This window comes from Suillus subalutaceus (genome assembly GCF_016647625.1).
Source record: "Suillus subalutaceus strain FC151 chromosome Unknown DFJ58scaffold_3, whole genome shotgun sequence".
Taxonomy (NCBI): Eukaryota; Fungi; Basidiomycota; class Agaricomycetes; order Boletales; family Suillaceae; genus Suillus; species Suillus subalutaceus.
This window is the reverse complement of record NW_024540252.1, coordinates 487363-512881: the sequence shown is the minus strand read 5'-3', so window position 1 is coordinate 512881 and position 25519 is coordinate 487363. Positions and strand designations below refer to the sequence as shown.

The 25519-nt window shown below is 47.9% G+C and overlaps 10 protein-coding genes across 10 annotated transcripts; 3 read left to right on the top strand and 7 right to left on the bottom strand.

Annotated features, from left to right (window-relative positions):
- Window positions 1-21: 21 nt before the first annotated feature.
- On the top strand, window positions 22-1185 carry DFJ58DRAFT_756742 (uncharacterized protein). The gene is made up of 2 exons (XM_041388141.1): window positions 22-872; window positions 919-1185. The coding sequence occupies exon 1, from the start codon at window positions 104-106 to the stop codon at window positions 824-826; it is 723 nt and encodes a 240-aa protein (XP_041250589.1). The 5' UTR covers window positions 22-103; the 3' UTR covers window positions 827-872; window positions 919-1185.
- On the top strand, window positions 1186-1890 carry DFJ58DRAFT_741022 (uncharacterized protein; the record flags this gene model as incomplete). The annotated part of the gene is made up of 3 exons (XM_041387123.1): window positions 1186-1259; window positions 1337-1437; window positions 1503-1890. Exons 2-3 carry the CDS (start codon window positions 1424-1426, stop codon window positions 1888-1890), a joined length of 402 nt encoding a protein of 133 aa, XP_041250588.1. The 5' UTR covers window positions 1186-1259; window positions 1337-1423.
- Window positions 1829-3939, bottom strand: DFJ58DRAFT_756738 (malate synthase). Its single transcript, XM_041388140.1, has 6 exons — window positions 3575-3939; window positions 3387-3522; window positions 3005-3334; window positions 2806-2940; window positions 2554-2758; window positions 1829-2496 (listed from the first exon to the last, which is right to left on the bottom strand). Exons 1-6 carry the CDS (start codon window positions 3918-3920, stop codon window positions 2026-2028), a joined length of 1623 nt encoding a protein of 540 aa, XP_041250587.1. The 5' UTR covers window positions 3921-3939; the 3' UTR covers window positions 1829-2025.
- Window positions 3940-4907: 968 nt separating this feature from the next.
- DFJ58DRAFT_650278 (uncharacterized protein) lies at window positions 4908-7940 on the bottom strand (the record flags this gene model as incomplete). Its single annotated transcript, XM_041381572.1, has 10 exons — window positions 4908-5262; window positions 5313-5719; window positions 5774-5950; window positions 5998-6111; window positions 6161-6492; window positions 6549-6638; window positions 6695-6811; window positions 6861-7018; window positions 7074-7553; window positions 7600-7940. The coding sequence occupies 10 exons, from the start codon at window positions 7938-7940 to the stop codon at window positions 4908-4910; spliced, it is 2571 nt and encodes an 856-aa protein (XP_041250586.1).
- Window positions 7941-8049: 109 nt separating this feature from the next.
- On the top strand, window positions 8050-8832 carry DFJ58DRAFT_257606 (HIT-like domain-containing protein). The gene is made up of 3 exons (XM_041379507.1): window positions 8050-8231; window positions 8286-8431; window positions 8485-8832. The coding sequence occupies exons 1-3, from the start codon at window positions 8126-8128 to the stop codon at window positions 8785-8787; spliced, it is 555 nt and encodes a 184-aa protein (XP_041250585.1). The 5' UTR covers window positions 8050-8125; the 3' UTR covers window positions 8788-8832.
- A 45-nt stretch (window positions 8833-8877) lies between these two features.
- Window positions 8878-10459, bottom strand: DFJ58DRAFT_650198 (uncharacterized protein; the record flags this gene model as incomplete). The annotated part of the gene is made up of 3 exons (XM_041381567.1): window positions 8878-9912; window positions 9963-9996; window positions 10056-10459. 3 exons carry the CDS (start codon window positions 10457-10459, stop codon window positions 8878-8880), a joined length of 1473 nt encoding a protein of 490 aa, XP_041250584.1.
- Window positions 10460-10696: 237 nt separating this feature from the next.
- Window positions 10697-12442, bottom strand: DFJ58DRAFT_257659 (kinase-like domain-containing protein). The gene is made up of 4 exons (XM_041379508.1): window positions 12415-12442; window positions 11955-12362; window positions 11777-11885; window positions 10697-11719 (listed from the first exon to the last, which is right to left on the bottom strand). The coding sequence occupies exons 2-4, from the start codon at window positions 11999-12001 to the stop codon at window positions 10820-10822; spliced, it is 1056 nt and encodes a 351-aa protein (XP_041250583.1). The 5' UTR covers window positions 12002-12362; window positions 12415-12442; the 3' UTR covers window positions 10697-10819.
- Window positions 12002-15528, bottom strand: DFJ58DRAFT_257533 (P-loop containing nucleoside triphosphate hydrolase protein). The gene is made up of 10 exons (XM_041379506.1): window positions 15329-15528; window positions 15258-15271; window positions 15134-15196; window positions 14877-15077; window positions 13478-14823; window positions 12981-13427; window positions 12813-12927; window positions 12536-12763; window positions 12415-12482; window positions 12002-12362 (listed from the first exon to the last, which is right to left on the bottom strand). The coding sequence occupies exons 1-10, from the start codon at window positions 15331-15333 to the stop codon at window positions 12321-12323; spliced, it is 2529 nt and encodes an 842-aa protein (XP_041250582.1). The 5' UTR covers window positions 15334-15528; the 3' UTR covers window positions 12002-12320.
- A 1033-nt stretch (window positions 15529-16561) lies between these two features.
- Window positions 16562-17856, bottom strand: DFJ58DRAFT_712984 (uncharacterized protein; the record flags this gene model as incomplete). The annotated part of the gene is made up of 4 exons (XM_041383901.1): window positions 16562-17064; window positions 17089-17280; window positions 17545-17752; window positions 17842-17856. The coding sequence occupies 4 exons, from the start codon at window positions 17854-17856 to the stop codon at window positions 16562-16564; spliced, it is 918 nt and encodes a 305-aa protein (XP_041250581.1).
- A 3525-nt stretch (window positions 17857-21381) lies between these two features.
- DFJ58DRAFT_650166 (uncharacterized protein) lies at window positions 21382-21696 on the bottom strand (the record flags this gene model as incomplete). The annotated part of the gene is made up of 1 exon (XM_041381562.1): window positions 21382-21696. A coding segment is annotated over one exon (315 nt), but the record flags the coding sequence as incomplete, so codon positions are not given.
- Between the last annotated feature and the right edge of the window lie 3823 nt (window positions 21697-25519).

Here is a 25519-nt window from a genome sequence, read left to right as displayed (position 1 = left end):
CCGGTAGCTCCCGCCACACCGGCCAGGGCACGGTTCTATGCCGTACTCCGCATACCGGTAATCGATTCATTCCGGGTCGGCAATAGTTCTAGCCTGTACCACCATGTCCCAATCTCCGTCTCAGCCACCTCCCTTCTCCGATTTCGAGTATGTATTTGATCCTGCTCTCGCAGGTTTATCACCTCCTCTTCTTCCCATCCCATCATCTGCAGACCTCTTCTCTCCATCTGAAACAACTGATCTGCTAGGATTCTTGGACAACTTTAATTGGGATTTCGAAGCAGATCCCGCTCTCACTGCGCCATATATACCGCAAAACGCGCGCGATCTAGACAATTCGGGAGAAATTATGTCGCCGATACTCCCAGAGCAACCTGAGATGCCATCAGATACATCCAATGCCAGACCTTCATCCTCATCATCCGCAACCTCGTCATCTCCCTCAAAACAAGACTCCACAAGCGCAAAGCGCAAGAGAGCTTCTGCAGCCTCGTGCCAGACGGGGAGAGCAAAAGTCCTTCTATCTACCCCTCAGAAAAGACTCAATCATATCATGTCAGAGCAAAAGCGTCGTAATGCCATTCGTGAGGGATATGCCCAGTTGATATCCCTTCTCGCCCCAGCTGGTGCACAGGCTATTGATATGCCTACTAGAGGTAGACCAAAGGGCAGCGGGAGCAAGGGGAAGGGTCACACCAAAGGCAAGAGCGGAGTGCTCTTTCGAGCAGTTGAGTATTGCCGGTGGCTTGAGGAAGGAAGGGATGCTTTGATGGATGAAGTACTTCGTCTGGAAGCTGCCGCAGGCATTGTCTACCCGTCTCGGTAGTAACGGGCATGCACTGGCTTCATTGAGACAATTTCCCGAAGCCGCAGTGAGTAGTTCGGTCTCTATACGTCCGGATCTCATTAGTCTTCTAGTACTTTCCCCTTATCCACTGCCAGTTCAGGGCTACAGAGTCCTGACAGCTCCTTGTAATGCATGTCCGCAAATTCCTAATTCTCGCCCGGGGCTGCAACTACCTATATTGTATGCTTGGTCGAAAATTTCGACGTATACCGAGAACTGTATTGTATTTTTCCATAATTCTTATCATGCTTTTCGATGTACTGGCACATAAATACACCCGGTTTCTCTCTCTTTAGGGACCGCATATTGAATTGCAAGGCTACGATTTCCCCTGTTACTATCTCGTCCGCTTCCCACCTGCAAGCGGGTGTGTTCCGAGATCCGCCTTAATGCCAACCAGCGTCTACAGGTGGTACGTCAATTTCTGAAGTGTGACGATATTTTCTTCGGGATATAATCTGACCGACTAATATTGTTTGACACCAGCAGCCTTTCCCTCTTGACCAGTTCGTCGTTCGGCTGAATATCAAGAGCGATGTCACGGAAGGAATTCTCAGCAACTATTCGCCTTGGACTATGTATTCAGGCGGGTACGTATCAGGCGGCATCGCGTAATTCTCAGCGCTGACTCGGAATATATGCATCATACGTCTAGCGTCTTCTGTCCGGGCCTCCAGATGGCATGGCAGCTGAAGAGTGGAAAGAAGGACGCCGTGAGGGACGCCGCTGTCCGCACAAACGTGCATCTCGGAGAGCCGGAGGAACCGAATAGGTTCGGGTTAACCCTAGATCCGTCAAAGTTGAGGGTGGGGATCCAGGATGAAGAATTTATTAAGCTCAAGGTCGGCCACGAGGTGCTCACGTACACGGCCCCGTGTTTTTGTGATCTGCCGATGACGGTGCTCCTCCCGCTAACCAGGTGTACACCTTCATGGCGCTGTTGTGTTTCGCACAGTAGTAACAGTACATCTCAGGCTTTAAGAGCTGTCGCAAAAATTGCATGTGATGCATTTCTCATACGTATGGGGCTACTCCGCGCTTAACATACAACGCTGGTTGACCCATTAATAAGTCTGTATGATACTACAAGTACACTGGGAAGAATATTTCAGCGTTCTCAGCGCGTCGACCTACGAAGGCGTTGACAAAACGATGGAACACAAGTATTCAGAACTCTTTTATAGAACACTCCTATGCCACTTGTCCTCAACACCATCAGCCATCGTCAAGTACGGCATCAAATCACTCGTCAAAAACTCGCTTGGCCATTGTTGCCTGACTTGATCCATGAGATATTTCGTAGCAATTTTCAAGTGGTCATCCTTGACACTTGGGGCGATCCTCTGGACGCCGGGTGCTTGCTCTGCGATGATGCGGTCGACGTACGTCGCGGTAATCTGCTCGCCAGTGTCAAGGCGTGAACAGTACTTCACCCACTGCCACAGTTGCACACGTGCGATCTCAGCAGTAGCAGCATCCTCCATCAAGTAGCTGACAGGGATGCAGCCATTGCCGCCGATCCAGGCTCCGCAGTAGGCTAGAGCCACAGAAACATTAGAGCGAATGCCGTCCTCAGTAATCTTTCCGGGAACATTGGAGCTCAGCAAGTCCGCGGCAGCGACTTTCACATCCTCCCGTCGGACGTGATACTATGGCCCATAGATGATCAGCATTATCACGGATACAAAAATATCGCAAATGCGAACCTGGTTAGGACCCAGCATATTTTCGTCAAACACCTTGCGAGCGATCTGGTTGATCAAGGGGTGCGCAATCCAAGTTCCATCATGGCCAGCCGTGACCTCGCGAAGCTTGTCTGCTCGGACCTTCTCCATTGCCACCTCGTTGGCTTTAGGGTCATCCTTAATAGGAATTTGTGCAGACATGCCGCCCATGGCAGCAACCTTCCTCCTAAAAACAAATGTGAGCACTGTGATAACGCGCAAAAATAGCCTTACTTATGGCAAGTTTGAATCAGAAGACGCACATACGCATCCATGAAAGGCACGGTCATGGTAACGTCCTTCCTGTCTGGTAACACGGCACTTCTGTCAGCCCTGCGCTTCTTGATTGCACTAAATATGTAGTCCCATCTAACAATACACACGCGAGTGAGCAAACTGACCATTCACAAAAAACCATGTACATCTCCCTCACCTTCCACAATTGAGTCCGGCAGAGTGATTTCTGAGCTCAAAAAGAATTTCTTCCATCTGGAATGCTGCGGGAAGCGTCTCGATGAGGACGGTTGCCCTGATTATGTTGTGAGGTATTCCAATGTAAGATTGTGAAAAGAGGAAGACGTCATTCCACAGACGGGCCTCGAGATAGTGCTCCATCTTGGGAAGATAGAAGTAGGGGCCCGAGCCACGCTTTATGAGCTCATGAGCATTAGTGTAGAAGTAGAGCCCAAAATCGAAGAGAGACCCAGAGATAGGGGTATTGTCGACCGTGACACGCGTCTCGTCCAAGTGCCAGCCCCTAGGTCTACACAAAATATAGATAACCAATGAGCCAGCATAAAAGATATCAAACGTACCGGACAAGAAGCACAGCTGGGTTCTCAGATAGCTTATATTGCTTGCCGCTGGATGAGAAGTCGATTTGTCGGTTAATTGCATCCCGCAAATTGACTTGACCGACGATCATGTTTGCGAATGTGGGAGCACTAGAATCTGGAAACATTCTATTAACGCAATCATTAGCATCATGAATTGATCCGCGTACCTTCAAAGTCTGCCATGAATGTTTTGGCACCACTGTTCAGAGCATTGATGACCATCTTCCGGTCAGTAGGACCAGTGATCTCAACGCGTCTGTCTTCGAGACCAGGTCCAGGGGGTGCACAGTGCCATGAAGGTTCAGCACGGATGTGAGCTGTTTCAGGAGGAAAGTCAAGAGGTACTCCTGAGTCAAACCTGCGCTGTGCATCATCGCGCGCGGCTAGGAGGCTCTGCCTGGTAGACTCGAAGGTTCTATGAAGTGCAGCGAGAAATGCAACCGCGCCATCGGTGAGGATTTGAGACTGGGCGTCCTGGGCGACCTTTGTGTGAATCTGAACACCTGCAACCATGATTGAGGAATATAGGGAGCAAGATCAGTAGCGTGCGTATTAAGTACTAGGTCTCGGGACTCCGACATACCGCGTTAGTGTTTCCGTGAGCATGTGTTTTTTGGCCCGATATTGACCTGTTGTTTTTGGGTTGGTTTTCGGGTGTCCATCGCATGTCCGCATTTCGGAATGTGCGTCATTTGATCGAGTCACTTTGAGCCCACCGAAGGAGTTGCATCCTCCCCGTTCCCGTTTCCGTTTTTCAATTTCGATTGATTGTCGTAGCATTCAAGTTGGCCGCACTTCTGGCAGTCGATCTCCGCATACGCACTGCTCGTATATGTGACATATCCTCGTCGGTCTCGCGTTTCTAGATGAATCATGAACAATATAGGAAAGTAGATGCAAGCATCGAGAAGACTACTGTTCATCTAGAACCTCGTACCGGCAGCAGTTCAAGGGACGTGACCACGGTCTCGCGTACATGTATCCGGCACACATGTACGTAATAGATACCAATTTCAAAAGCCTGAAATCAAGATGAAGCTGGTTCACGTATACTTGGAGGTCTTATCCAGCCACTTCGACGGATACGCAATCGCCACCCGCCGAGGAACTACTGGTGATTTCGTGAGACTCGTACCAATACTGCCGCAGACCCAGGCCTCAGGCTGACAGGGGCCAGAGCTGACTCGAGATGCGACGCCACAATCATTGGACGATGACGGGAGACGCTGATGCAGATTGGATCGAGAAGCGCTGTAGCAATGGCCCGACTATCCGAAAATCTAATGAATCCGTGATCATAACTAAAGTCTAGACTCGATCCATAATGATACAAGATAAAGCTGTATTGTGAACAGCCAGCTGGAACGAAGGGACAGCGGTGAGGTATGAATCCAGAATTTTGATATGATATCGTAGCATGTAATATTACTTCCGTAGAAGCTACAGGGAAATACACTAAAACGCGAAAACAAACAATTTAGTGGACAAAATGGACAGAAATTATCCCCAGTCAACTTCCAATTCGTGGGCTAGCCAGTCGTCGTCTTCATCGTCTCCATCGTCAGCATAATCGTCGTCCTCAGCACCTTCCTCGAAACTCTTGAGCGGTACGGATAATAGTGGTGATGGTTTACGGCTGTGATCCGAGAGCGACTCGGTATCCACCAACTCATCAGCAGTAACAGCCTCTTTCAGTTTGGATGCTCCACTTCGACTTGCGGCTAGTTTCTTGCGCTTGGCAAGGGGAGAACGGAGGACATCGCCCTGCCTGTCGCCAACCCCGTTATTTCCACCGTCCGAGGGTGTGACACTACGTAGCCTTTTGCGTTTCAGTCGAGGGGTAGTAGTTGGACTACTGTAGGAAGGATGGGGTTAAACCGGCAAATTTAAGGGCGGGATTCGAACCTTAGTTGACTTCGAGTGTCATCAAGCATGGCATCATCGCTATCAGAAAACGCACTTCTCGCACTACTCCTCTCACTCATGGCATCATCTTCATCGTCGCTCTCGTTCATAGCAGCTTCTACTTCATCATTGATATCGTTCCAATCGATGTCGTGAAGCTCCAAGGACGCGCTCCCTGCTGGGGCAGGCTCCACGTCCCAGTCGTCTGCATCGGGCTCCGGATCTGAAGAAATCTGGTGTGGGTCGAGGATCGGACTAGAACTGGGAGCGGCAGCTGACGGGTCATCCAGTAAATATGGAGTCTCATCTTGTCGACGCCACAGTGCTATTGAGTCCGTGAACCATGATAACCACACAATCTTGATTCCTCCTCGCTTCCGTGCGGCATCTACCTTGACTGTGCCATGCTGTGTAATAGAAGACGTATGAGCTAGGGTTGTATGAGACAGACAGCGAGCGACCTTGGCGGCAACCACGTGGGTGATTCGACTGGATAGCTCAGTGTAGCATTGTGCTCCAAACATGTGAGCTATTTTCCAGATCTCAGTTGTTTCGGGCTTTGTATCAAGAGGTATCACACTGGAAAATAATATATGTACCCCTTGCAGAGTGTCCATGCGCATTTGCGGAATAATTCTCTGTGGCGCAATTGATTGACGTTACATGAGAGATATAGACCACTTACTGTCACGTCGTGGGCTTTAGACCGCGTAAGGGTGGGCCGTCGTTTCTTACCTCGGTCTTCTGGCGATCTGCTGTCATATGAGGTAAAGAAGCGACGATGGACTTCCCCAAGTAGCTGTAATAAATTTAGTTGATACTACCTCTACAATGTGTGAGATACACACATAGCCAACCCGTTGAAGCTCGGTATCGTCGTTCTTCAGCAACGCCTTGCGTTGAACTTTCTCTGCTTTGGGGCTTTCCGCTGCCTTCATATCGCTCTTGGGATGACCAGGTGATGGATCCCCAGGTGGTGTAGTCGGTCCAGTGCCGTCAGACTCCAGCAGAGCTTCTTGCTTCTTGGCCAACGGACGCTCTTCGACTTGGGCTTCGAGCGCCATGGAATTTTGTGTTAGCATTGCCTTCGATTCCATCTCTGCTTTTTCGCGTTCTTCGGGTGTTGATGTTGGTAGTGATGGGGCTTCGGAACCAGACACAGGAGGTGAGGGCGGTTTGGCTAATCGGTCCAGTCAGCACGAACTTATGAAGATCATTTCTAAAAAGAAGACTCACCAAGAGATGGAGTTAGGACCGTGGGCGCGAGAGGTTCAATTTTAGGCAGGAAGGCAGAATTGATGTCTCCTATGCCAACGAAAAAATCGTCTTGAGAAAGAAAATCAGTGAGTGGTTTTAAGGCACGATATAACAAGGGCACGAACACGGGATGACTTTGATGAGGTTCGGACTCCACTCCCAAACGTCTGCACGATCATCGATGATAACTACCATGGATGTATCACATGGAAATAGACGTTGTAGACTTTTCTGCGTGAGACCTTGAATGATGTTGAGCTGCAGTATCAGCTATCAGATGAAGTTACTCACTCCCGCTTTCATCTCTACTGAGGATCCTTCCTCCAAATATTTTACCATCAGGGTCAATGGCAGCACAAACCTCTTCTGCGTAGGCTCGGGTACCCATGGTGTACACATGCATCTCGTACTTTGTCGATATATTTCGAAAGAATTCCTGTGTTCCAGGTCTTGTAGAAATGAGCTAGTCACCCATGATGACGACGAGGTAAAAGCCCTACTCACCGAGGTTTGATGTAATACATGCATCCTTCATTCTCGATTAATTTCTGCTTTCCCTTTCCTTTGTGCCCGCCTCTTGGAACTGAAAGCATTCCAAATGATTCTGGACCCAAACGAAACTTTCGTACATCCTGCAAAGCTTCCCAGTTTGGATTGCATTCGTCTTCAGCATCAGACGCTGTCCCGTCAGAGTCGTCGTCGTCAGAAGGTCCGTCCTTTGGAGTAGTCGATCCCTTTTTTGTTTGTCTGGCCTCCCATGCCTCGCCTTCTGCGATCCACTCACCCACAGTCGGGTCGACCGTTGCATGCACTATGGTTTGGTCAAGATCGACGATGAGAGAGAGTTTCCTCGACTTGAGTAAGTGGTCTGCTGTTTCCTTTTCTATCCTGCGGGCTTCCTCTAAAGAAACCGTTGGACCGAAAGCAGAATGCGTCATTTGGATAGATGCGCGCGACGCATCAGAGAATCCCGTATAATCAAATCTGAACGTGTGTTAACGGAGTTCATGCGACCTAGTAATACACGCACTCTGTCATATCCTTCCCGCACAGCCCACATAGTCCCCCAATCTGAACACCATGCTTGCATGGCTCCGTGATGCATATGATAGGCCTCTGTTTCGCCTTCTGGGCAGATATGGAGTCGCCAAGCTTGACCCTCCAGGATTCAACAATTCCTTCAATTGAGCAGTCCCATGTGCCAAACCGAGTTTCTGGCTTTGAGACTGTTGCAGGAGATGAATACAGGAAGGAGTACGTCAATAGCCGGGTTCCGCGCTGCACAGTAGTACCTAGGTGAACATCGAGAGATGTGACTTTTATAGGATATGGTAGCGTCGGTGGCAAGAATATATCTGTCGGACTCGACATTTGGCTGTCTGAGAGCCGAGTGTAAAGTTGATGTCTAGTGTAAACTTGAGCGATGACTTCGATGATGCACGAGACTGGGTGACTTTGTTGAACCGGCATTCCCTATCGAGTAACTTTGACCCTTCCGCTAAATAACATTTAAGTGATTGCCACACACAAGCCATACAGTGACACTTGGTACACAGATGTCGTCTCCGCTCTTGTTCTCCACAATCGAAGTTACAAGACAAGCATTTTATAGGACGGCGCTATCGTACGCCATTGTCAATCTCAAACCAATTGTGCCAGGACGTGAGCCTAGTTCTTGGGATATTTTAATCTCAGGCTCATGAACCAGACTTTTAGATGTGCTCGTAATTCCCAATCGACCCGTACCGCGCTTGACGGATCTCACTACACCAGAGTTAACGTCCCTCATCGCTTCTGTCCAAAATGTTGGTCGAGTGGTCGAGCGCGTGTACGGTGGTGATGCATTAACTGTGGCATGTCAGGTACAACCACTAGCAGACGAACACAGTACTCGATATTGATCTATACGGTCCAGGACGGAAAGGCTGCGGGACAGTCTATACCTCACGTGCACTTCCATATTATGCCTCGGAAATACCACGGAGACTACTTTTCGCAAAGAATGGATGATATATATCCTGCACTAGACCGGTCGGAAACGGACTTGCCCCGCGACTTCCAAAATCTCAAAGTGTCTAGCACCACGGTGCAACATCACCCATTCAAGGTCGATGCAGATGAGGACAGATTGCCACGGACGCTGGAGGACATGGAACAGGAGGCGACATGGCTAAAAGGCTTCTTCACAGGAGAATATCGTGACACTGACGCAGTGTGATGCCACGTGCGCATTTAGCTACTTGAAGGATTAAAGATATTTCAATAAGATTAAATCTATGCGTCTAGAGGAAGGTGTGTCTATCTTGGCCTAGATCGTATCATTCCAGACATTCCTAGCAATACTATGACCGCAACCTTCTACGTGCTTTCCCGAAGTACCTGAACCTGCGAGGCACAATACAGGCGGGGCCAGAATCGCGTTGTCATCCTGTTCGGAGTAGAATGCGCTCTCGCCCTCTATAGCTTCCAAACCATCATATCCGCTACCGCTGATATCCGCGGTGATGCGCATCATCTGTATGCCATTTTTCCAGGATCTATAAAGCCTGGATTTAACGGCTGCAAGCTGCGCAAGGCCTTCATCCCAGCCCTTCTCGAACTCCTCGCGAATAGTCTGATGTTGAACGTCGGTGATAAAGGATGCCGATGTGCACAGGGAGAGCAGCGCCGGTGGCGATGGAATGATGCGTACTTTAGGAATAACTATTCCAGCAGGTACGTGAATGATATCTGGTTCTGACGCAGTAGGTTCATCTCTAAGCGAGATAGTAGCTGTGGCAAGACCACGACGGCCTGGCCTTATGCGTCTTGCTGCAGGTTGTGGCATGACTGCTGGTGCAGTGGTAGTGGCTGCATTGTGCTGTAACCAAGTTTTCAACTCTTTTTCCCGTGCTTTCGCTCGCCTGACGGTTGCAGTTGCACATATCTTTCCGATGTTATTCCATTCCGTCGCCTGCGAATGGTCCCGAGCAACGCCGCATCCATCAAGAATCAGATGTTGCAGACCATGGAATCGAATGAGCGTCTCCTCCATATCCGAGGCGAGAACATTACATGTGGACAAGTCAAGAAGGCGTAATGCAGGGACGGAGGACGGGATGCTGTTGATGAATCGGGACACTTGGCGAGACGGTATGCGGAGACGCAGGTGCATCAATGAGCTGATATATTCTGAGCACAACAGGACAGATATTGGCTCGAGTTGAAAGAAGACGAGCGGTTGTGCAAAATGTTTCCCATTTGATATCAATGGTTCGGGAGGATCCTGGACGATAGATAGAGTTGGCAACTTGTAGGAAGGCCAACGGGAAAGTACAGTCAGGGTAGTATCGAAATAAGCTCCCTGAAAAGTACACGTTGAGCGAGAAGTAGAACATTCACGCGAGGTGTTACCTTGAGAAATTGATAATATGTGGCTACCTTGACGCTTTATCACACACACATGTCAGGAGGATAAACGAAAGGAATTGGCAAATTGACACTCACTAGGGGCGGAAACGTAAAGAGAGAAAGCGCAAGTCTTCTCTTGGTTCATGAAATATCCCCTCAAGATGCTCTGGAGCAAAATTGGGTCCGACAAAGAGAAGGAGAGAAGATATTCGAGGCAGGATCTCCAGTAGATTGACCAGGGCATCAGCATCGACAGTCCAGGTCACGATACCAAAGTCCTTGACCCAGTTCCTCTCGTTAGTGGCATTGCGCAAGCGTCTATGCAATTGTACGATCTGCTGCGCATGCTTGATGCGTATGCATTCGAATAAATGATGGATGGGCACAGGCGATCTGGGTATCGCTCTTGTTAGGGCAAGGACATCTTGCTGGAACGAGTCTGCTGGTAGGTGGCTGATGATTGCACTATACAGCTCTGCAGGAAGTCCATCCAACTGCATCACCGCAGAGGCTGGAGAAGGTAGGCTAACGGCGCTAGTACTAGTGGCAACGGTTGCCGGGGCGGAGTGTGAGACTTCGCGGGACATGTACTGCCAGAGTTAAAGTCAACGACAGAGAACACGAAGACTTTGCAGTATACCTAGTCAAGACTTACGAGTCGAGATGTCCTATATGAATGCGATGAGTGATTCAACCACCGAAACGAAGTGAAACTACTTATATGCTGCACAAATAACAAAGGCGTCGTAGCCGAACGGTCTGCGGCACCGTAGTTGAAAGGATGAGCTAGCGTGTCCCTTCGCGACGGAGCAGTAATAATTGAGTGAGCTAATGTGACTTAAGTTGTTGCCTACGGAGTTTCACGTCATCAAGTTACCAATGAGACTACCCTCCAGCCATACTAGTGTTCCTTCAGCACCTCCAACTAACAACTCAACTCCTTCAGCAACCGTCTTTCTGGTATCTTCCTTGTCCCCCCAATGCACCCGTGGGGTCCAAGCAACCAGATGTGCTCCAACATGTGCAATCGCAATCCTCGTGAGCGCTTCATCAGGCCCACTCCCTCCTCTATAAGCCAAGAGAAAGGATCTCATAATCGTGGACGTCTCCTCCTGGCGGCTCGGATAGAACCGCTGAAGCAGCCGCATCTCCGCGCAGAACTGACCAATGTCTAGCCCCCGAAGACCCTCCTTCGCCAACTCCCAGTCCAACACATAAAGCTTCTCTAACCTAAGCATGCCCCCTTCCGACTCTCTCCGAAGGGATACCATGATATTCCCGGGCCAGAAGTCTCCGTGTGTAAACACCTCTGTCGTGCTACCAATTTCATGACTTCGGGTCTCCGCTAGCTTCGAGATAATGGCCAATGTCCCATCAGGGATGTCGAGGCCGGGGTCAGCCAAAGCCGCGATATTATCTATGCCGGTAAGCGTAGATATGAGGCGATCGTATGTAACCAAAGCTGAGAGCATCCTCCCCAGTTCATTGTTGCTCAAAATACCCATGTCGAAAGACGCGTCTTTGTTCCAGGCATGGATGCGCCCGAGGAAACGACCGATCGCAGCACCGATTTCTTCGGCGATTGTCTGTGGCAGAGCCTCGTCGATTACCAGCTGTTTCAGCGTACGAGCGTCCGTTCCGCAATCGTCCATAATGATGACGTGGGCTTCTTCGTCGAAGAGATGGACATTAGGAACAGTGATGACATCGTCATCAGTGTGCATCTTGCGGACGAGTCTTAGGGCTTCCGCATCGAATTTCTGTCAGGTCGTTATCAGTCCAGTCACTATGTAACGCTACTTCAAAGGCAGCCTCACCTGGCGCTCTGTTGGGAGAGCCATCGTACCGCCGGATGCAGCAAGGTACGGTGCTGCATACTTCAACACCAATGTTTCCTTGCCCTCGAATGAGTCGTTGAGGTGTATCCTGTATGTGAAGTTGGCGAAGCCTCCTGTCAGCGCGTTTATTGTATGCGATGCGAAAGGGGTATTAGACAAGTATCTTCGTACGTCAGCGATGGTGGCGAGGTCAACGTCTGCCATGTCTGAGTAGACGGGTATTACTGGGTTATTATTCCTGCGACAGCTACATGCAACCTGCCTTTTAAGTACCTGTCGAATTTATAACGTTAAGCGCCCAGTGTTTGACTCAAGACGCTCGCCACCGGTAGAAGATGCGGATCCGAGGGATGTCATGCAGCGTCACCTCACCAACGTTCTCAGCGATTGCCATGTAACTATTAGGTATGGGCGTCCAAATCATGAACCATACAAGAGTACAACAATTGGATTTAGTGAAATATGAGTGGCTACAAGGAACGGATTCCAGAAGTTTGGTCGTGAGCACTTTCGTACAATAACTTTACAGCTTGTCGTAGTAGTGGTCGAGAGCTGGAATTTCGGGCTAAATATCGAGGGTCAGTCATATTACATGATAGCGTGCAGTCGCCCATTACCTTGAGACCCTTGCGCACACGGATGCCCCTGACAAGCTCTTCAATCTTGCTGCCCTTGTCGAGCGGAGCTGATAGATTTCATTAGCATCAGTCTTCACACGTCGCACTTGCAATTACGCACATCCGTTCATGAGTTCCCAGTGGTCGAACACACTCTGAGGGAAGGCTTGACCGGCTGTTTGTGAGCGGAGATCACTGTTGAAGCCGAAGGACTCCATGACAGGGAGGTACGCCTTGACGGTGAACATGGGCGTTCCTGGCCTCTGCTCTTCGCTGAAGACCTGGCCACGACGCCTGTTCAACACGCTGTAGATACCACCGATGGCGTTCTCAGGACATTGGATCTCGACTGTGAATGATATCAGTACCCGGAAAAATGCGATGCGAGCGGGACGTACCGAGGTACACCGGCTCCTGGAGACCAGGGGTAGCAAGCAAACATGCAGCGTAACAGACACGACGGCATGTAGGAATGATTTGTCCACCGCCACGATGGATAGCATCGGCGTGCAGCTGTTATCGTCGCATAAGAAGATGCAATAAAAGTAGGTATGAAGTGTACATACAGTGACATCAAGAACGTTGAAGCGGATACCACGCATGTTCTCCTCGGCGCAGACACCCTCCTTTGTCGCCCACTGGAAGGCAGCCACGCAAGAGTCCTTGATTTCGTTGAGGCACTGCACACCCTTGGTAACATCGACGAGCAAGTTGGGGCCAGTGGTATCGGGGCCGAAACACCAGATCTTCCTTGCGTCGGTGACATCCCAAGAGAAGTCATCAGCGAGGATACGAGCGCGGGCTTTGTAATCGTCACGGGAGTTAACGGTACCAGCCTCGATAGCTTTGGTGAGCTCCTCATCGAGAGGCATTGCCTTGACGTAGAGACGGTTGTGCTTATTCTGCGACTTGGACAAGGCCACGATTGAGGACTCAGCCTTGACAGTCTCACGGTAGCCAACAACAGGGTCAGATATCTTGAGAGGAACACCAGCGTGGTCTTCTTGGAGATCCTACAATAAGAGTCAGACCAACGAAATACAGGAAGGAGATAGGCATTTACCTTCAGGCAAATTTCCAAGTGCAGCTCACCGGCACCAGCAACAATGTGCTCACCGGTCTCATCAATCCAAGCCTGGACACAGGGGTCAGACTTCGACAGACGCTTGAGACCTTCGACAAGCTTGGGCAAATCTGCAGCGTTCTTGACCTCAACAGCGACCCGCACGACAGGGGACACGGAGAACTTCATGACCCTCATGTTGTGTGCAGTCTCAGAGGTGGTGAGAGTTCCGCTCTTGAGCAAGAACTGGTCAATACCGACGAGACCAACGATGTTACCAGCAGGACAATCTTCAATGGGCTCGATGTAACGACCCATCATGAGCACCGTGCGCTGAACTGACTTGACGAATAAATCGTCCTTCTTTCCAGGCAAGTAGTTGGGGCCTTGGATACGGATCTTGGGGCCAGAACGAACGGTACCAGAGAACACACGACCGAAGGCGTAGAAGCGTCCCTTATCTGAAGTGGGCACCATCTTCGAGACGTAGAGCACAAGGGGGGCCTTGGGATCGCAGTCCCTGATACCAATGGCAGACTCGTCATCCATGGGACCTTCGTAGAGAGTCTCAACACGGTAACGTTGAGCAGTGGCGGGGGAAGGAAGGTTGACGATTATCATCTCCAGGAGGGAGTCACCAGCGGGCAAGAACTTGCGCATGACGACCTTGAGGAGAGCCTTGCCCTCAAGGTCTTGCTCGTCAGACGTCAGCTTGACATCGAGCTTCTCGCAAATGGAACCGATTTGGTCCTTCTTGAAGTTCATGACGGCGTCGAAAATCTTGAAGATGGGCTCAAGGACGAACATGTTGAAAGACCGTTCAAGAGGTTTGCCATCGGCATCGGAGTTCTTTGTACCCCACTTGCGAGTGGCAGGGTTGAAGTAGTTGTCACCCCAAAGCTTAGCCAAAAGCTTGTCTTTAGGCACACCAAACCTTTTAGCGTAGCGACCAGCGAACTGGCGGAGGGTGAAAGCCCATCCATGGAGACCTGAACCGAAAGCAACGGTACCCTTGTCTGGGTAGACCTGGACGTCACCAAGGGCAGCGTCATGGTAAGTCGAAACGATGACGTTGACCGTCTCGATGGTACGCTGGAACGACTGGTACAAATCCTCTTTTGAAACTTGGAGCTCAAGCAGAGCACGGTCGACCTTGTTGATGATGACGACGGGTTTAATACGCTCCGTAAGTGCTTGACGAAGCACCGTCTCTGTCTGCACGCAGACACCTTCGATACAGTCGACGACGACGAGAGCACCGTCAGTGACACGGAGAGCAGCTGTGACTTCTGATGAAAAGTCGACGTGACCTGGTGAATCGATCAAGTTGATCAAGAACTCGTTGCCTGAAGTAGTATTTCATTAGCAAGATTTTGCAAAATTTAAATCGAAGACTTGCCTTCAGTCTTCTGCTTAATGTTGTCGACATCGTCCTTGTCCATTTCGAAGTACATGGAGATGGCTGTCGATTTAATTGTGATACCACGCTCCTTTTCATCTTCTCGTGTGTCCGTAAACCGCATGTCACCAGCTTTTGCTGCAGCAATGATACCGGCTTTTGAAACGAGGGAGTCGGTGAGGGTGGACTTTCCGTGATCGACTGCGTAAGTAATTTAGATTAGATCGATATGTGATCATCAACAGGATCTTGCTCACCGTGGGCAATAACGGACATGTTACGGATGTTCGTGGGCTTGTCCATGAGCCCACGAATCTGGTCTATGATTCAAAGAATCGTTAAGAAAGAGATCGAGTTTTCTTGCACGATCTATGTGCTCACCTACTGTGAAGTTGCTATAATCATAAACGATGATTAGTGCATCGGAAACATAGATCTAAGCGAATACGTACACCATCGTGTCTAGATTTTACAAGGATGCAATGAGAAAAAAAGAAAGAAACGAGATCCTTTTAACCGAGTCGGACGGTGAGTCGAATGCACACCGGAGCCGTAGTCTGTTGGACGGTGAGTCGAATGCACACCGGGACCGAAGTCTGATGGACGATCAACGCAACACGTGAGCTTGCGAGCATATGGCGTTGGAGTGGGGTCCCACGAGCATAGCATAGGAGAGGAGAGCCCAGCGCCCCATTCCGAAGCTTGGTCAGCAGGGTAGCATAGGTTGTTCTTGTCAGTAGCACACACACACTCGCTCCGACACCAGTAGCTGTGAATTGATGTATCAGTCCTTGTAGCACAACAAAAAATCAGATACATCAATGGGGTAATTCATCGTGAGGTAGCTTATGAAATCAGATGTATCAGAGTGGCACTGCCAATACATCCCATATTTAGTGGAGGATGTTACAAGCGATCCGCTCGCCTGCGGACGGTTCAGTCATATCGTCTACGGATTGGTTTATGCGCTGATTCCTTGGCAGCCGTCGAACGTTGTCGCATATGCAGGCCGTAAAGGAAATTGGGCAAGACGACGCCATAACGATGAGGTCGAAAAATGCGGATGAGTTAAACAGAAACTAATGCTCGATCAAGGCCGCAGCGGCAACCGTGCGAAAAAATTTAGAAAACAAAGGAGCTGAGGTGACATGCCTACGCCAAAGTGAAGCAGAAGAGGGGTTCGGGTGGAGCCCGCACATGGCGACGACACGAATTGGTTCCGCGGCATCAAATGCTCCGTCCTTACAATAGTGGTTACCTTGGGGAGCAAGGTCTATCACAATGGAGCGTGATATGTAATGGTAAGTGAGACCAAACAAACACGTGATATTTTCCCAATTGAAACCAAACTCGTCCCGCGCATCTGTGGGCGTGGGAGCTAGAGTACCAGAGAGAATCATAATATATTAGAAGGCACCTGCTGTTTTGGGTGGGTCTCAGTAAGTCTCTAGATCTACAGAAAGTCCCTAGGCTAAGTGAGAGGGAGATGGGACATCTGACTTGACGACTGAGGCCTGGGTTGTGCCAGGAGATCGAGGGGACACAGAACCACCCAACAGTGCAGGAAGGACGCAGGACATGGATGGGGACCCGAAGATGCATGGAAGAACCCCCACAAGCAGAGGAAGGTGACGCAAAGGAGTGAAAACGAATGCAAGAGGATGGACGGCAGAGGCCCTGGAGAGTTAAGGTTGAGGTATGGAGGACAAGTGTGGGCTGAGTAACTCAGCATGCAGGGGAGCCAGGTGTTCAAGGCAACACCAATAGTGCAGGAAGGCATCGGAGGACCAGCAGCCTAGGGTTTTGACAATGTGTGGTGGAACACTGCAGAGCAGGAGCTCAGTGGTCCCCCCAATATGAAAGGAGTGGCCAGAGATCACAGGGTGGCCATGTTGTGACCACACATCATTGCAGCGTGATAAGAATTTTCGCTTTGTGAGGGGGACAAGAGCCCCAGATGGGGATTGGTAGGCAAAAAGGTGCGAAGATGGTCGGAGAGGGTTGACTGAGAGATGGTTATTGAGTGAGGCAATTGGATCAGAGGGTGCATGTTGGTGACCCAAAAACAGATCCTCACCATGATCATGCACAGTTTTGGACCAAGGGAGGAAGAGCATGCAAGAACGGCCAGTGGTGGATATGGGATGTAGGTTTGCCACTGTGGGGAAGTGGTGAGGCGAGAACTTGGCTTGGGAGACAGGCAGAAACTCACCTAGGCGGGCTTGGCCCCAGGTGGTGCAGTCTGCTGCTGCCAGACAGGCAGCGTTGAGAGGATCAGCGAGTGAGAGGTGGGAGTGCAGGAGGATAAGCATGTCAATAGTGACAGGAGGACAGGCAGGCTGTTTGGAATCTGAAGGGGTAGCACAGTGAGCACCGCGGTGTGGGAAACACAACAAGAAGAGAACTCTGTAAAGTACTCTTCAAATGTTGGGTCAAAATTGCTATGCCTAGCTGCTATTTGACCCTAAAGGATTTCTGTACTAGACTCAGAGCTCAGAGAGTAGAATTATCATCAAACAAAAGACTGTGATTCAGACTGGTACTGACAGTGGTGAAAGGGAGACATGCTTATGTAAGCAGTAAAAATGCGAACATAAACTAATGAAAGTGGGTAAGTGAAGGTAAGTAAAAAGGGGGAATATCAGCCCAGGGAAAACTATATTGTCACAGTGGATAGTGTAGGCAAGGCGGGTACCCCCTTGGTAAGGGACACCATTGAGAATGTGCCAGGCCCAAATGCCAGACAAGTCATTGGCGATGGCACCACCTGAGTGAGAGCCGGCCTCGAAGGCAGCAAAGGCACAAAGGAGAAATTCATTGGTGGGGAGGGTGAAGGAGTTGTGGATGTTGTTGGCATTCCTCCGCTTGTGGGGGTTCTTCCGTGCATATTCAGGTCCCCATCCGTGTCCTGCGTCCTTCCTGTGCTGTTGGGTGGTTCTGTGTCCCCTCGATCTCCCAGCACAACCCAGGCCTCAGTCATTGAGTCAGATGTCCCATCTCCCTCTCACTTAGCCTAGGGACTTTCTGTAGATCTAGAGACTTACTGAGACCCACCCAAAACAGCAGGTGCCTTCTAATATATTATGATTCTCTCTGGTACTCTAGCTCCCACGCCCACAGACATGCGGTGTCATGCATGGTATGTGATCCATACCATGACATATACACAACAACAGTGACAAGGAAGGTAGAAGACACCAGACTGATTCCTATCACCAAGTTACCTTATCATTTTTCATTCATTTCTTAGCTAGTATTTTCACTTTCAAACTTCACTTCTATTTTTTCTATGTATTTCTATTTTGTTCCATGAGATTCTATCTCTTTCTATTTTTCTAGGCACACTTAGCCACCAGACTTTTCCTCAAGCCACCAAACATGTTAGTAATCATGTCATGTGACTGGGAAATACTCTGATTTGTAAGGATTCAACTTGACTCATCATGTTTGGTCATGATTCATCATGCTTTGTAAAACTTGCAACTGTATTTTTAATCCACTTTGTAATAAGGCTGATTCAGCACACCTAAGGACTTGGTTTGTAAGCACATTCTTACCAATCCATGTGATGACTCATGCTTTTCACTTTTCATTCTTTGTAATACTACACTTCATTTTGTATGTACATTAGTAAACAAGCTGACTCAACACAAGTTTGTAAGCACATTCTTACCAATCTATGTGATGAATCATGCTTAGTAAGATGGCCTCCCAAAAGGTATATAAGGAGCCCATTTTCACCCATGCAAATTAAGCTTCCCACTTTAACTCTTTTCTCAAACCGTGTGAGAACCAGTAAGATCTAAGTGCAGGCCATTCAGCAGCCTTGAAGTTAAGAATAAGAAACATCTATTCAAGTTATATACTACTTTACAGGGGTTGACTATATAACAAAGTACAGCTACCTAGCTAATGTTCATGAGCACTACTTTCCACTCTTTTTCAGGAAGGGAGACACGAATCATGAGACACACTTCACAAATCCACGAGCACACACTTGCCCAAACATGTACAAACTTCACACTCAGAATTTCAAGAGCACAGACATATTTCACAATCCATGAACACACTTGCCAAAACATGTACAAACTTCACACACTACTACAAGACCAAGAGGTTTAAACTAACTGAGGAACAAGAAGGAGAATATTGAAAGACATTCCTCCCAAGAACTCAGCACATTATCTACCACGAAAACTAGAAAAGTCGTAGACTGTGTACTTAAGGACTGGCAAGAAGTCTTATCCTGTATAGTTGTGTTGTCACTATATACGCGTTGTATATAAGACCCTTAAGTAACAAGACATCGGGACGAGTTGTTCCTTCTGAGGTGTGAGGGATGAGTGCCAAAGAAGGGTGACTTGTGACCAGGAAGATGGGCCCATGGCGGCTCGGGATCTCCCGCAGCCTCTTGTATGGAGCCACCATGGTGCCCACAAGCCATTTTGAGGGCAACGGGATCTGCATTTTCTGTGCCCTACCCACCCTCTGCTGTCTGACTGTGTCCTGTCCTTTTTCCCACAGCGGCACCCTTGTGCTGTCAGATTGGGGTGGTTCTGTGTCCCCTCGATCTTGACACTCCGAGATATATAAATACAAGATATCTGCTGAAACAATGAAAGAGAAACAGGATAGTGACAAACTTGACACAGGTTGTGATCTGGACACAATATGCATGTGATTTATTTGTCCAAAATGAATTACAAGGACTCTGATCAGCAAGGTCACCTTGCATGGTTGATTTTCTGCCATTTCCAAATAATGGTAAATTTTATGATGCAAAAACATGTGACTATCCAGAAGGGTCACAACTGCATCCAACTCCTTAAGGATTTTGATAGTGACCTATTTCTTCAACATCCATCAGAGGATCTGTGTATCGAAGACACTAGGATAGAGTGACTTGTGGAAAAAACAAAAACATGTTACTCTAAGATGTAAGTACCATCTAATGAAGAAAAGCCAACATTGACAACCCAAGTTGGCGCTAGGGGTTTCAAACATGGAAGAAGGGAAAGTGGCAGAAGCAGATGACAGGTGCAGACTGTCTTAGTTGCATCATTCTCTCCAATGGCACCACACCACAGGCAAGCAGTCCAAAAAAAAGCTGAAAAAATGCTATTTGACAGGCCAACATTGAAACTGCTATCAGCCCTACCTGTTCTTGCAGGTGCCATCTTGATAATGGTGATAACACTGCAGAATTACTGCAGGATGTGATTCCCCCATCAAATCTAGTTTGCGAGCCATTCAGATACCAACCTTAGCCTGCACCTCAACCCTTGATGTCAAGAAACAAACAAATACTAGATTTTCCCCCACCTGGGTATGCCCCCCACGTTATCCAATGCAGCATCCTGCTAGACTCGTGACCAGCCCCTCTATGAGGCAAAGTGTCGATAGAGGGACTGGTAAACTGGCTTTGAATTTGGATGCTGAGCGGATTCCCAGGGTAATGTGATGTCTGGCCAATGAGAAAACCAGGGTTTTTCAAGCTGTGCATAGAATACAAAATAAACAATATAATTTTCACTATTGATGTGACAGGACGCGACCTACACTTGCAAAATCAATGGACCAATCCTCCATCATCCAAGCCTTTCGTGATGCTTCCCTCGATGCATTGGATCACTTCGCATGTGATTTAATCAAAGAACAACTCCCTGCTGACTATATTCAAATGCTCAATAATAACGACAGAACAGACGCATTATGAGCGTGCTTGATCATCTATGTTCTGACAGCAACAGTTATGGTTCCGCATCAATTCCAACTCGAAGCTGTGCTCACAACCCTGAATGGTTGAGACAGTATTATAACCACAGGCACTGGCAGTGGGAAGACACTGTGCATCATCACTCCTATCCTACTTTGTCTGGGTACTGTGACCATGACGATTTCGCCACTCAAACGGCTCCAGGCCACACAGGTAACTCAGCTTAAGTGTAATGACTTCGTGTGCATGCAAAATATACTATTACAGGTTCCTGAGTCTGTAAAATATGGCATAAATACACTATCCATCAATGAGGACATACCAAATGATCCGTCTCTTTGGGAGGTAATCATCCAATACTTGTCTATGCATCTTTGTGCAATTTTTGACACTTATGAGAAGCATACAACTAGGACATTTACACTGGAAAGTTCTTGCATCTGATCATTTCACCAGAACAGTTATCCATGTTCAATGGGCATCTCCCACGTTTGCCCAACTCATTCAACAAGATCAGGCCTTCACTCAATGAATCAAGTGTGTACATGTTGATGAAGCCCACACGCTGCAAGCTTCTCGAATTACATATGGAGAGATGTGAATGATATGCAGGGACCACAGTGGTAGAGTGCTGTGATTGTTTGTTTTGAGGCCCCATTGGTCCTAAGGTGAAAGGAGCTGTGAAGAAGACACTGTGGTGTGAACACTGAGAAGCGAGTTGCGTGATGATGATATTACATGCCTTTGAATGCAAGGCTGTTCATTAAAAGTGCAATAAAAAATAGCAGATCATACAGTACTGCAGTCCTTGAGTTTGTTCTTATCTTTTGTACAGTCTGTTTGAGCAGCACGATGAAGAATAGAGTTGAGGACTGGCACTTTTGAGACAACTGCATTCTGGATTGTTGAATTAAGATCCCACATCAAGAGGAACTCCAGAGTGATCGAGTCGAGTGTCCCTTGCAGAATCTCCTTCACCACATCCATCTCCTGGTTGACTATAGTGGAGACTGAGGAAATGACACGAGGACGAAACCATTCCATCATTTGAGTGCAACCGTGTGAATCTGTGAACAAGCAATCAAACATCTTCTTGAGCTTTCCCACTGGAGGCTTCTGTTACAGTCAAGTACGCCCCTATTCATTTCTTTCTCTTACATCATTGTATTACATCACGATCGCATCTTGCCGTCGCTAGATGATCTATTCTTGTTATCGTTGACTCGTCTTATCTCTGACTCGTCTTATCTCTGACTCATCGTACCGGCCCTAAAGTCGTTATCATTCACTATATAAACTCGTCCTGTACTATGTAGTTCTTTACTTTAATCTTACTAGGTTTTACCTGGAACTTCCTTCGCTTAAGACCTCCAATCTTAAGTCGTATTGAACGTGATTCAAGTCGAGGACACTCTCCTTGCCTTGTCTTAAGAAACCTTGAAACTTCGGTATACGCCGAAGCCTTGAAACGACCTTGGCCGATTACTCTTATCGAGTAGCCATACGTCAGAATCATCCTAGTTCGTAACAGCTTCCCAACATCTACACTCATCTTTTCCTGCCAAGAACAGTTGAATATGCGGTCACGATTATATGCAAAACAAGCCTCTGACGGATCGAGAATTTTTAGCATAAAGTAGAGGATACTAATACAGCCATCTTGGAGGATTTTGACAGCAGCTTTGATGTGCTCCATTGATGAGAGGCGTGAGGAAGGTGTGATCATAGAATCCGTAAATGAGGTGCTTGATGGAGGATCACCTGTGATATCCACAAACCTGGAGTCCACAGAGCGGTTCAAGTTACTGTTTAGAATTGAAAAGGACATCATATAGAGCACAAAGAGCAAGTAGCATTTGTTACATGAGGCAATGGTGACAAACAAATGCGCTGTTGAGCAGCTAGCACAATGAGTCGAACATTGATAAGAAACTCCAAGTACGAGACTTAACAGACTTTGCAAGGCTTTAGCAAAAGCTCACATGGTCTTTGATATCCCAAAAAAGGATTATCCATCACGTTACCCTGGGAATCTGCTCAGCATCCAAATTCAAAGACAGTTTTACCAGTCCCTCTATTGATGGTTTGCCTCATAGAGGGGCTGGTCACAAGTCTAGCATCCTGCACCTCAGCCTCACCCTCCACATATTTCACACCCTCCCTTTGCACTGGTGAGTTGCAGTAGCCCAGATTTCTGAGTTGGTACTATGGTGCAGACTCAACACAGGTATGCAGCATCAATTTTATCCAGCAGGCTATCATCAACACCAGTACTACAATCATAGTCAGTAGTAGATGAACCAACTCAATGATTTGCTGTGTCTACCATTTTTGAGCCTTTTGTGATGTACAACACTTCAAAGATTCATGCCTGTGAAGAGTGAAAGTCAACTGTGCCACTACTGTGCCAAGGCATGACAAGACATGACCATACTTTTGCAGATTAGACCCTGAGTTTTGTCAGGTTTGCTCTGATACCACACCACATTATCCTAAAAATCAGTAAAAATCAGACCCATGTAGATGAGATATGAATACATGATGGGGCAAATTTGTAAAAGAAAATGTGATGTGATTCTAGTTCTCAAAGTCGAACCTTGAAAAAAATTCATAGCAAATTTGGATGCTGCTGATATGGCAGGTTTTGAACTCCGACCTGCCCTTCCAGCATTAGAAAATCTCCCAGTTACTTTTTGTATCTTATTTGCTCCTTTTCCCCCTTAATTCATGCAATAAGGTGAATTCATGGTCACTCACTGGCACTTAAAATAAGGAGGATAAGAAGATCCATCTCCTTAAATTAAGGTGGTGTCATATCCCGTGCCACGGACCTATATCCCATGATATTCCCATGCCTTCTGGACACACATCCAGATCTCCATACCCCCTGTCCAAGCCTCCAGACCTCCAATCCTCTATCCATCTGGATCCCTGCACCCTTGCACATCCACGCATCTGCATATTCTGATCCACTCACCCCTGTACTTCCACATATCAATACTCCCATGTTCCAGACCTACATCTGATAACATTCCGACGCCTTCCGGACATGCATCCGGACCTCCATACCCTTATCCATGCCCCCAGACTTCCAGTCTACTATCGGCCCAGATCCGTTTACCTTCGCACACCCAATATCCAGACACCTGATCTGATGTCCAGATCCGTACCTTCATATCCAGATCTCCGGATATCATCTGTACCCATCCCCAAACCCAGAACCTTAAATCAGTGTCTATCCCCTTATGGTAATCCCCTTGACTCCGGACTTCAGTTATCTGTGTATCCGTCTTGCTGATTGATCCTTGTGCATACTTCATCTCCAAGTTCATTTACTTATGTTCCGACTCACTTACTAATGTGTTTCCACATGCTCGTACATAGCCTTAGTCCCTCTGCTTACTGATCCTTTCATATGTCCTCCAGTATATAAACCCTTGTACAACTCCTAGAGTTCCTTAGTTCGAATATCATCTTAGACTTCACTCATTCTGCTCTCGGACTTCAGTCCATCTTAGTCTGACCTTTCCTTAGGCCTAGGGAAGGATTCCCTAGGCCAACTTTCCGGTCCTCTGGATTTATCCTTCCGTCTCCATCCATGCTTAGGGATTGATTCCCTAAGCCGGAGTTTTGCCTTTCCAACACTTCCTGTCTTTCCGAGACTTTCGTCTAATCCCTGTCCCTCCGACTCTACCTAGTGTAGTCCTTCTCTGTTTGCTTCTACTTTGGACTGCGTCCGATGTAGCCCCTATCTCCACTTCGTACCTCTGGAACTATATCCTGTCCTTTGTACCTTCGGACCTTCAGACCTCCTGTCCTTTGTACCTTCAGACCTCCGGTCCTCCTGACCTTCATACCTTCGGACCTCCAGACCTATCCTCCTGATGTAGTTCCACTCTATCCTACTTTGGACTTTGTTCCTTGCAGTCCCCCTTCCATTCTGTTTCCTCTAGAGGCAATGCCTTAGGGTCTCTCTACTTCCATGCAGTGGAAACTCCTCCAGACTTTCCTGTACTCCTCTGGAACTCTCCCGTGTTCCTCTGGACGTTTCCTGTGTTCCTCCAGACGTTTCTCGCGCTCCTCTGGAAGTCCTCCAGCACTCTACTAGAGTAGCCAGCCTCCGGAAGTCCTTCGGACTTCGTCGGACCATCATCGGACTTCATCTGAAATCAAGGGCACCATACTCAGGTAAGGGGCACAGCATACAAGCTGAGGCCAAGCCCTTCAGATCCCGTCTACCCATGAGCATGGTCTTAACAGGTGGTTTCCTTAAATCTCACTTGTCAAGGCAGATAAGGCAGTCAAAAATACTATTATTTCTGGATGGAGAGAATGACTAAAATATGCTAAGGCAAAAAAGGATGTCCATCAGTTCAAGGTGCCCTATGAAAATCATGAAAAAAATTGATAAAAAACATGTCCAAAAACAAATGATAACAGTGTGAGCAGGAACTGATGTGATTAATGATTTGAGGGGTGGAATGAGTGTGCAAACCAAGTCTTGTCAAATATCATGGTGTCAGTAAGAAAATCAAGATAAAGGAAAAAAAAATACAGATGTGAATATGCAAACATGGATTCACAGGTACCTGACTTTCACTGTTGGGAATAGTGTCTTCTTTGTCTGGACCCTTGTAGTGCAAACACTTTGTGTACAGTTGAGATTGCCTGACAATCTCCTTTATGTGATCGAAGGGCAGCTCTTTGATCCGCTCCATGTTATTAACAGTTGAAACTAGAAGACAAGTCTCAGCATCATTAAGAGAACCGCTTAACATTAATAATACCTAGAAGATGAGTCTATAAATGAAACATAGTAAGAACAAGACAGCATGCAAACAGAACATGAGACATACCTTAGCATCATTAAGAGAACCACCGAGGTATGAGAAATGAGGAAATGCGAACTTATAAGCTACTGTACAGA

Coding starts and splice junctions, on each gene's coding strand:
- DFJ58DRAFT_756742 (XM_041388141.1), top strand. CDS start 104: ATGTCCCAATCTCCGTCTCAGCCACCTCCCTTCTCCGATTTCGAGTAT.
- DFJ58DRAFT_756738 (XM_041388140.1), bottom strand. CDS start 3,920: ATGGTTGCAGGTGTTCAGATTCACACAAAGGTCGCCCAGGACGCCCAG. Junction 3,335..3,386: donor CCAGCTGTGCTTCTTGTCCG/GTACGTTTGATA, acceptor TATTTTGTGTAG/ACCTAGGGGCTGGCACTTGG. Junction 2,497..2,553: donor ATATGCTGGGTCCTAACCAG/GTTCGCATTTGC, acceptor TATGGGCCATAG/TATCACGTCCGACGGGAGGA.
- DFJ58DRAFT_257606 (XM_041379507.1), top strand. CDS start 8,126: ATGTCGTCTCCGCTCTTGTTCTCCACAATCGAAGTTACAAGACAAGCA. Junction 8,232..8,285: donor CAAACCAATTGTGCCAGGAC/GTGAGCCTAGTT, acceptor CCAGACTTTTAG/ATGTGCTCGTAATTCCCAAT. Junction 8,432..8,484: donor CATTAACTGTGGCATGTCAG/GTACAACCACTA, acceptor TATACGGTCCAG/GACGGAAAGGCTGCGGGACA.
- DFJ58DRAFT_257659 (XM_041379508.1), bottom strand. CDS start 12,001: ATGGCAGACGTTGACCTCGCCACCATCGCTGACGTACGAAGATACTT. Junction 11,886..11,954: donor GCTGACGTACGAAGATACTT/GTCTAATACCCC, acceptor CTTCACATACAG/GATACACCTCAACGACTCAT. Junction 11,720..11,776: donor CTCTCCCAACAGAGCGCCAG/GTGAGGCTGCCT, acceptor ACGACCTGACAG/AAATTCGATGCGGAAGCCCT.
- DFJ58DRAFT_257533 (XM_041379506.1), bottom strand. Junction 12,483..12,535: donor CTGGGAACTCATGAACGGAT/GTGCGTAATTGC, acceptor GAAATCTATCAG/CTCCGCTCGACAAGGGCAGC. Junction 12,363..12,414: donor GTGTGCGCAAGGGTCTCAAG/GTAATGGGCGAC, acceptor CTCGATATTTAG/CCCGAAATTCCAGCTCTCGA.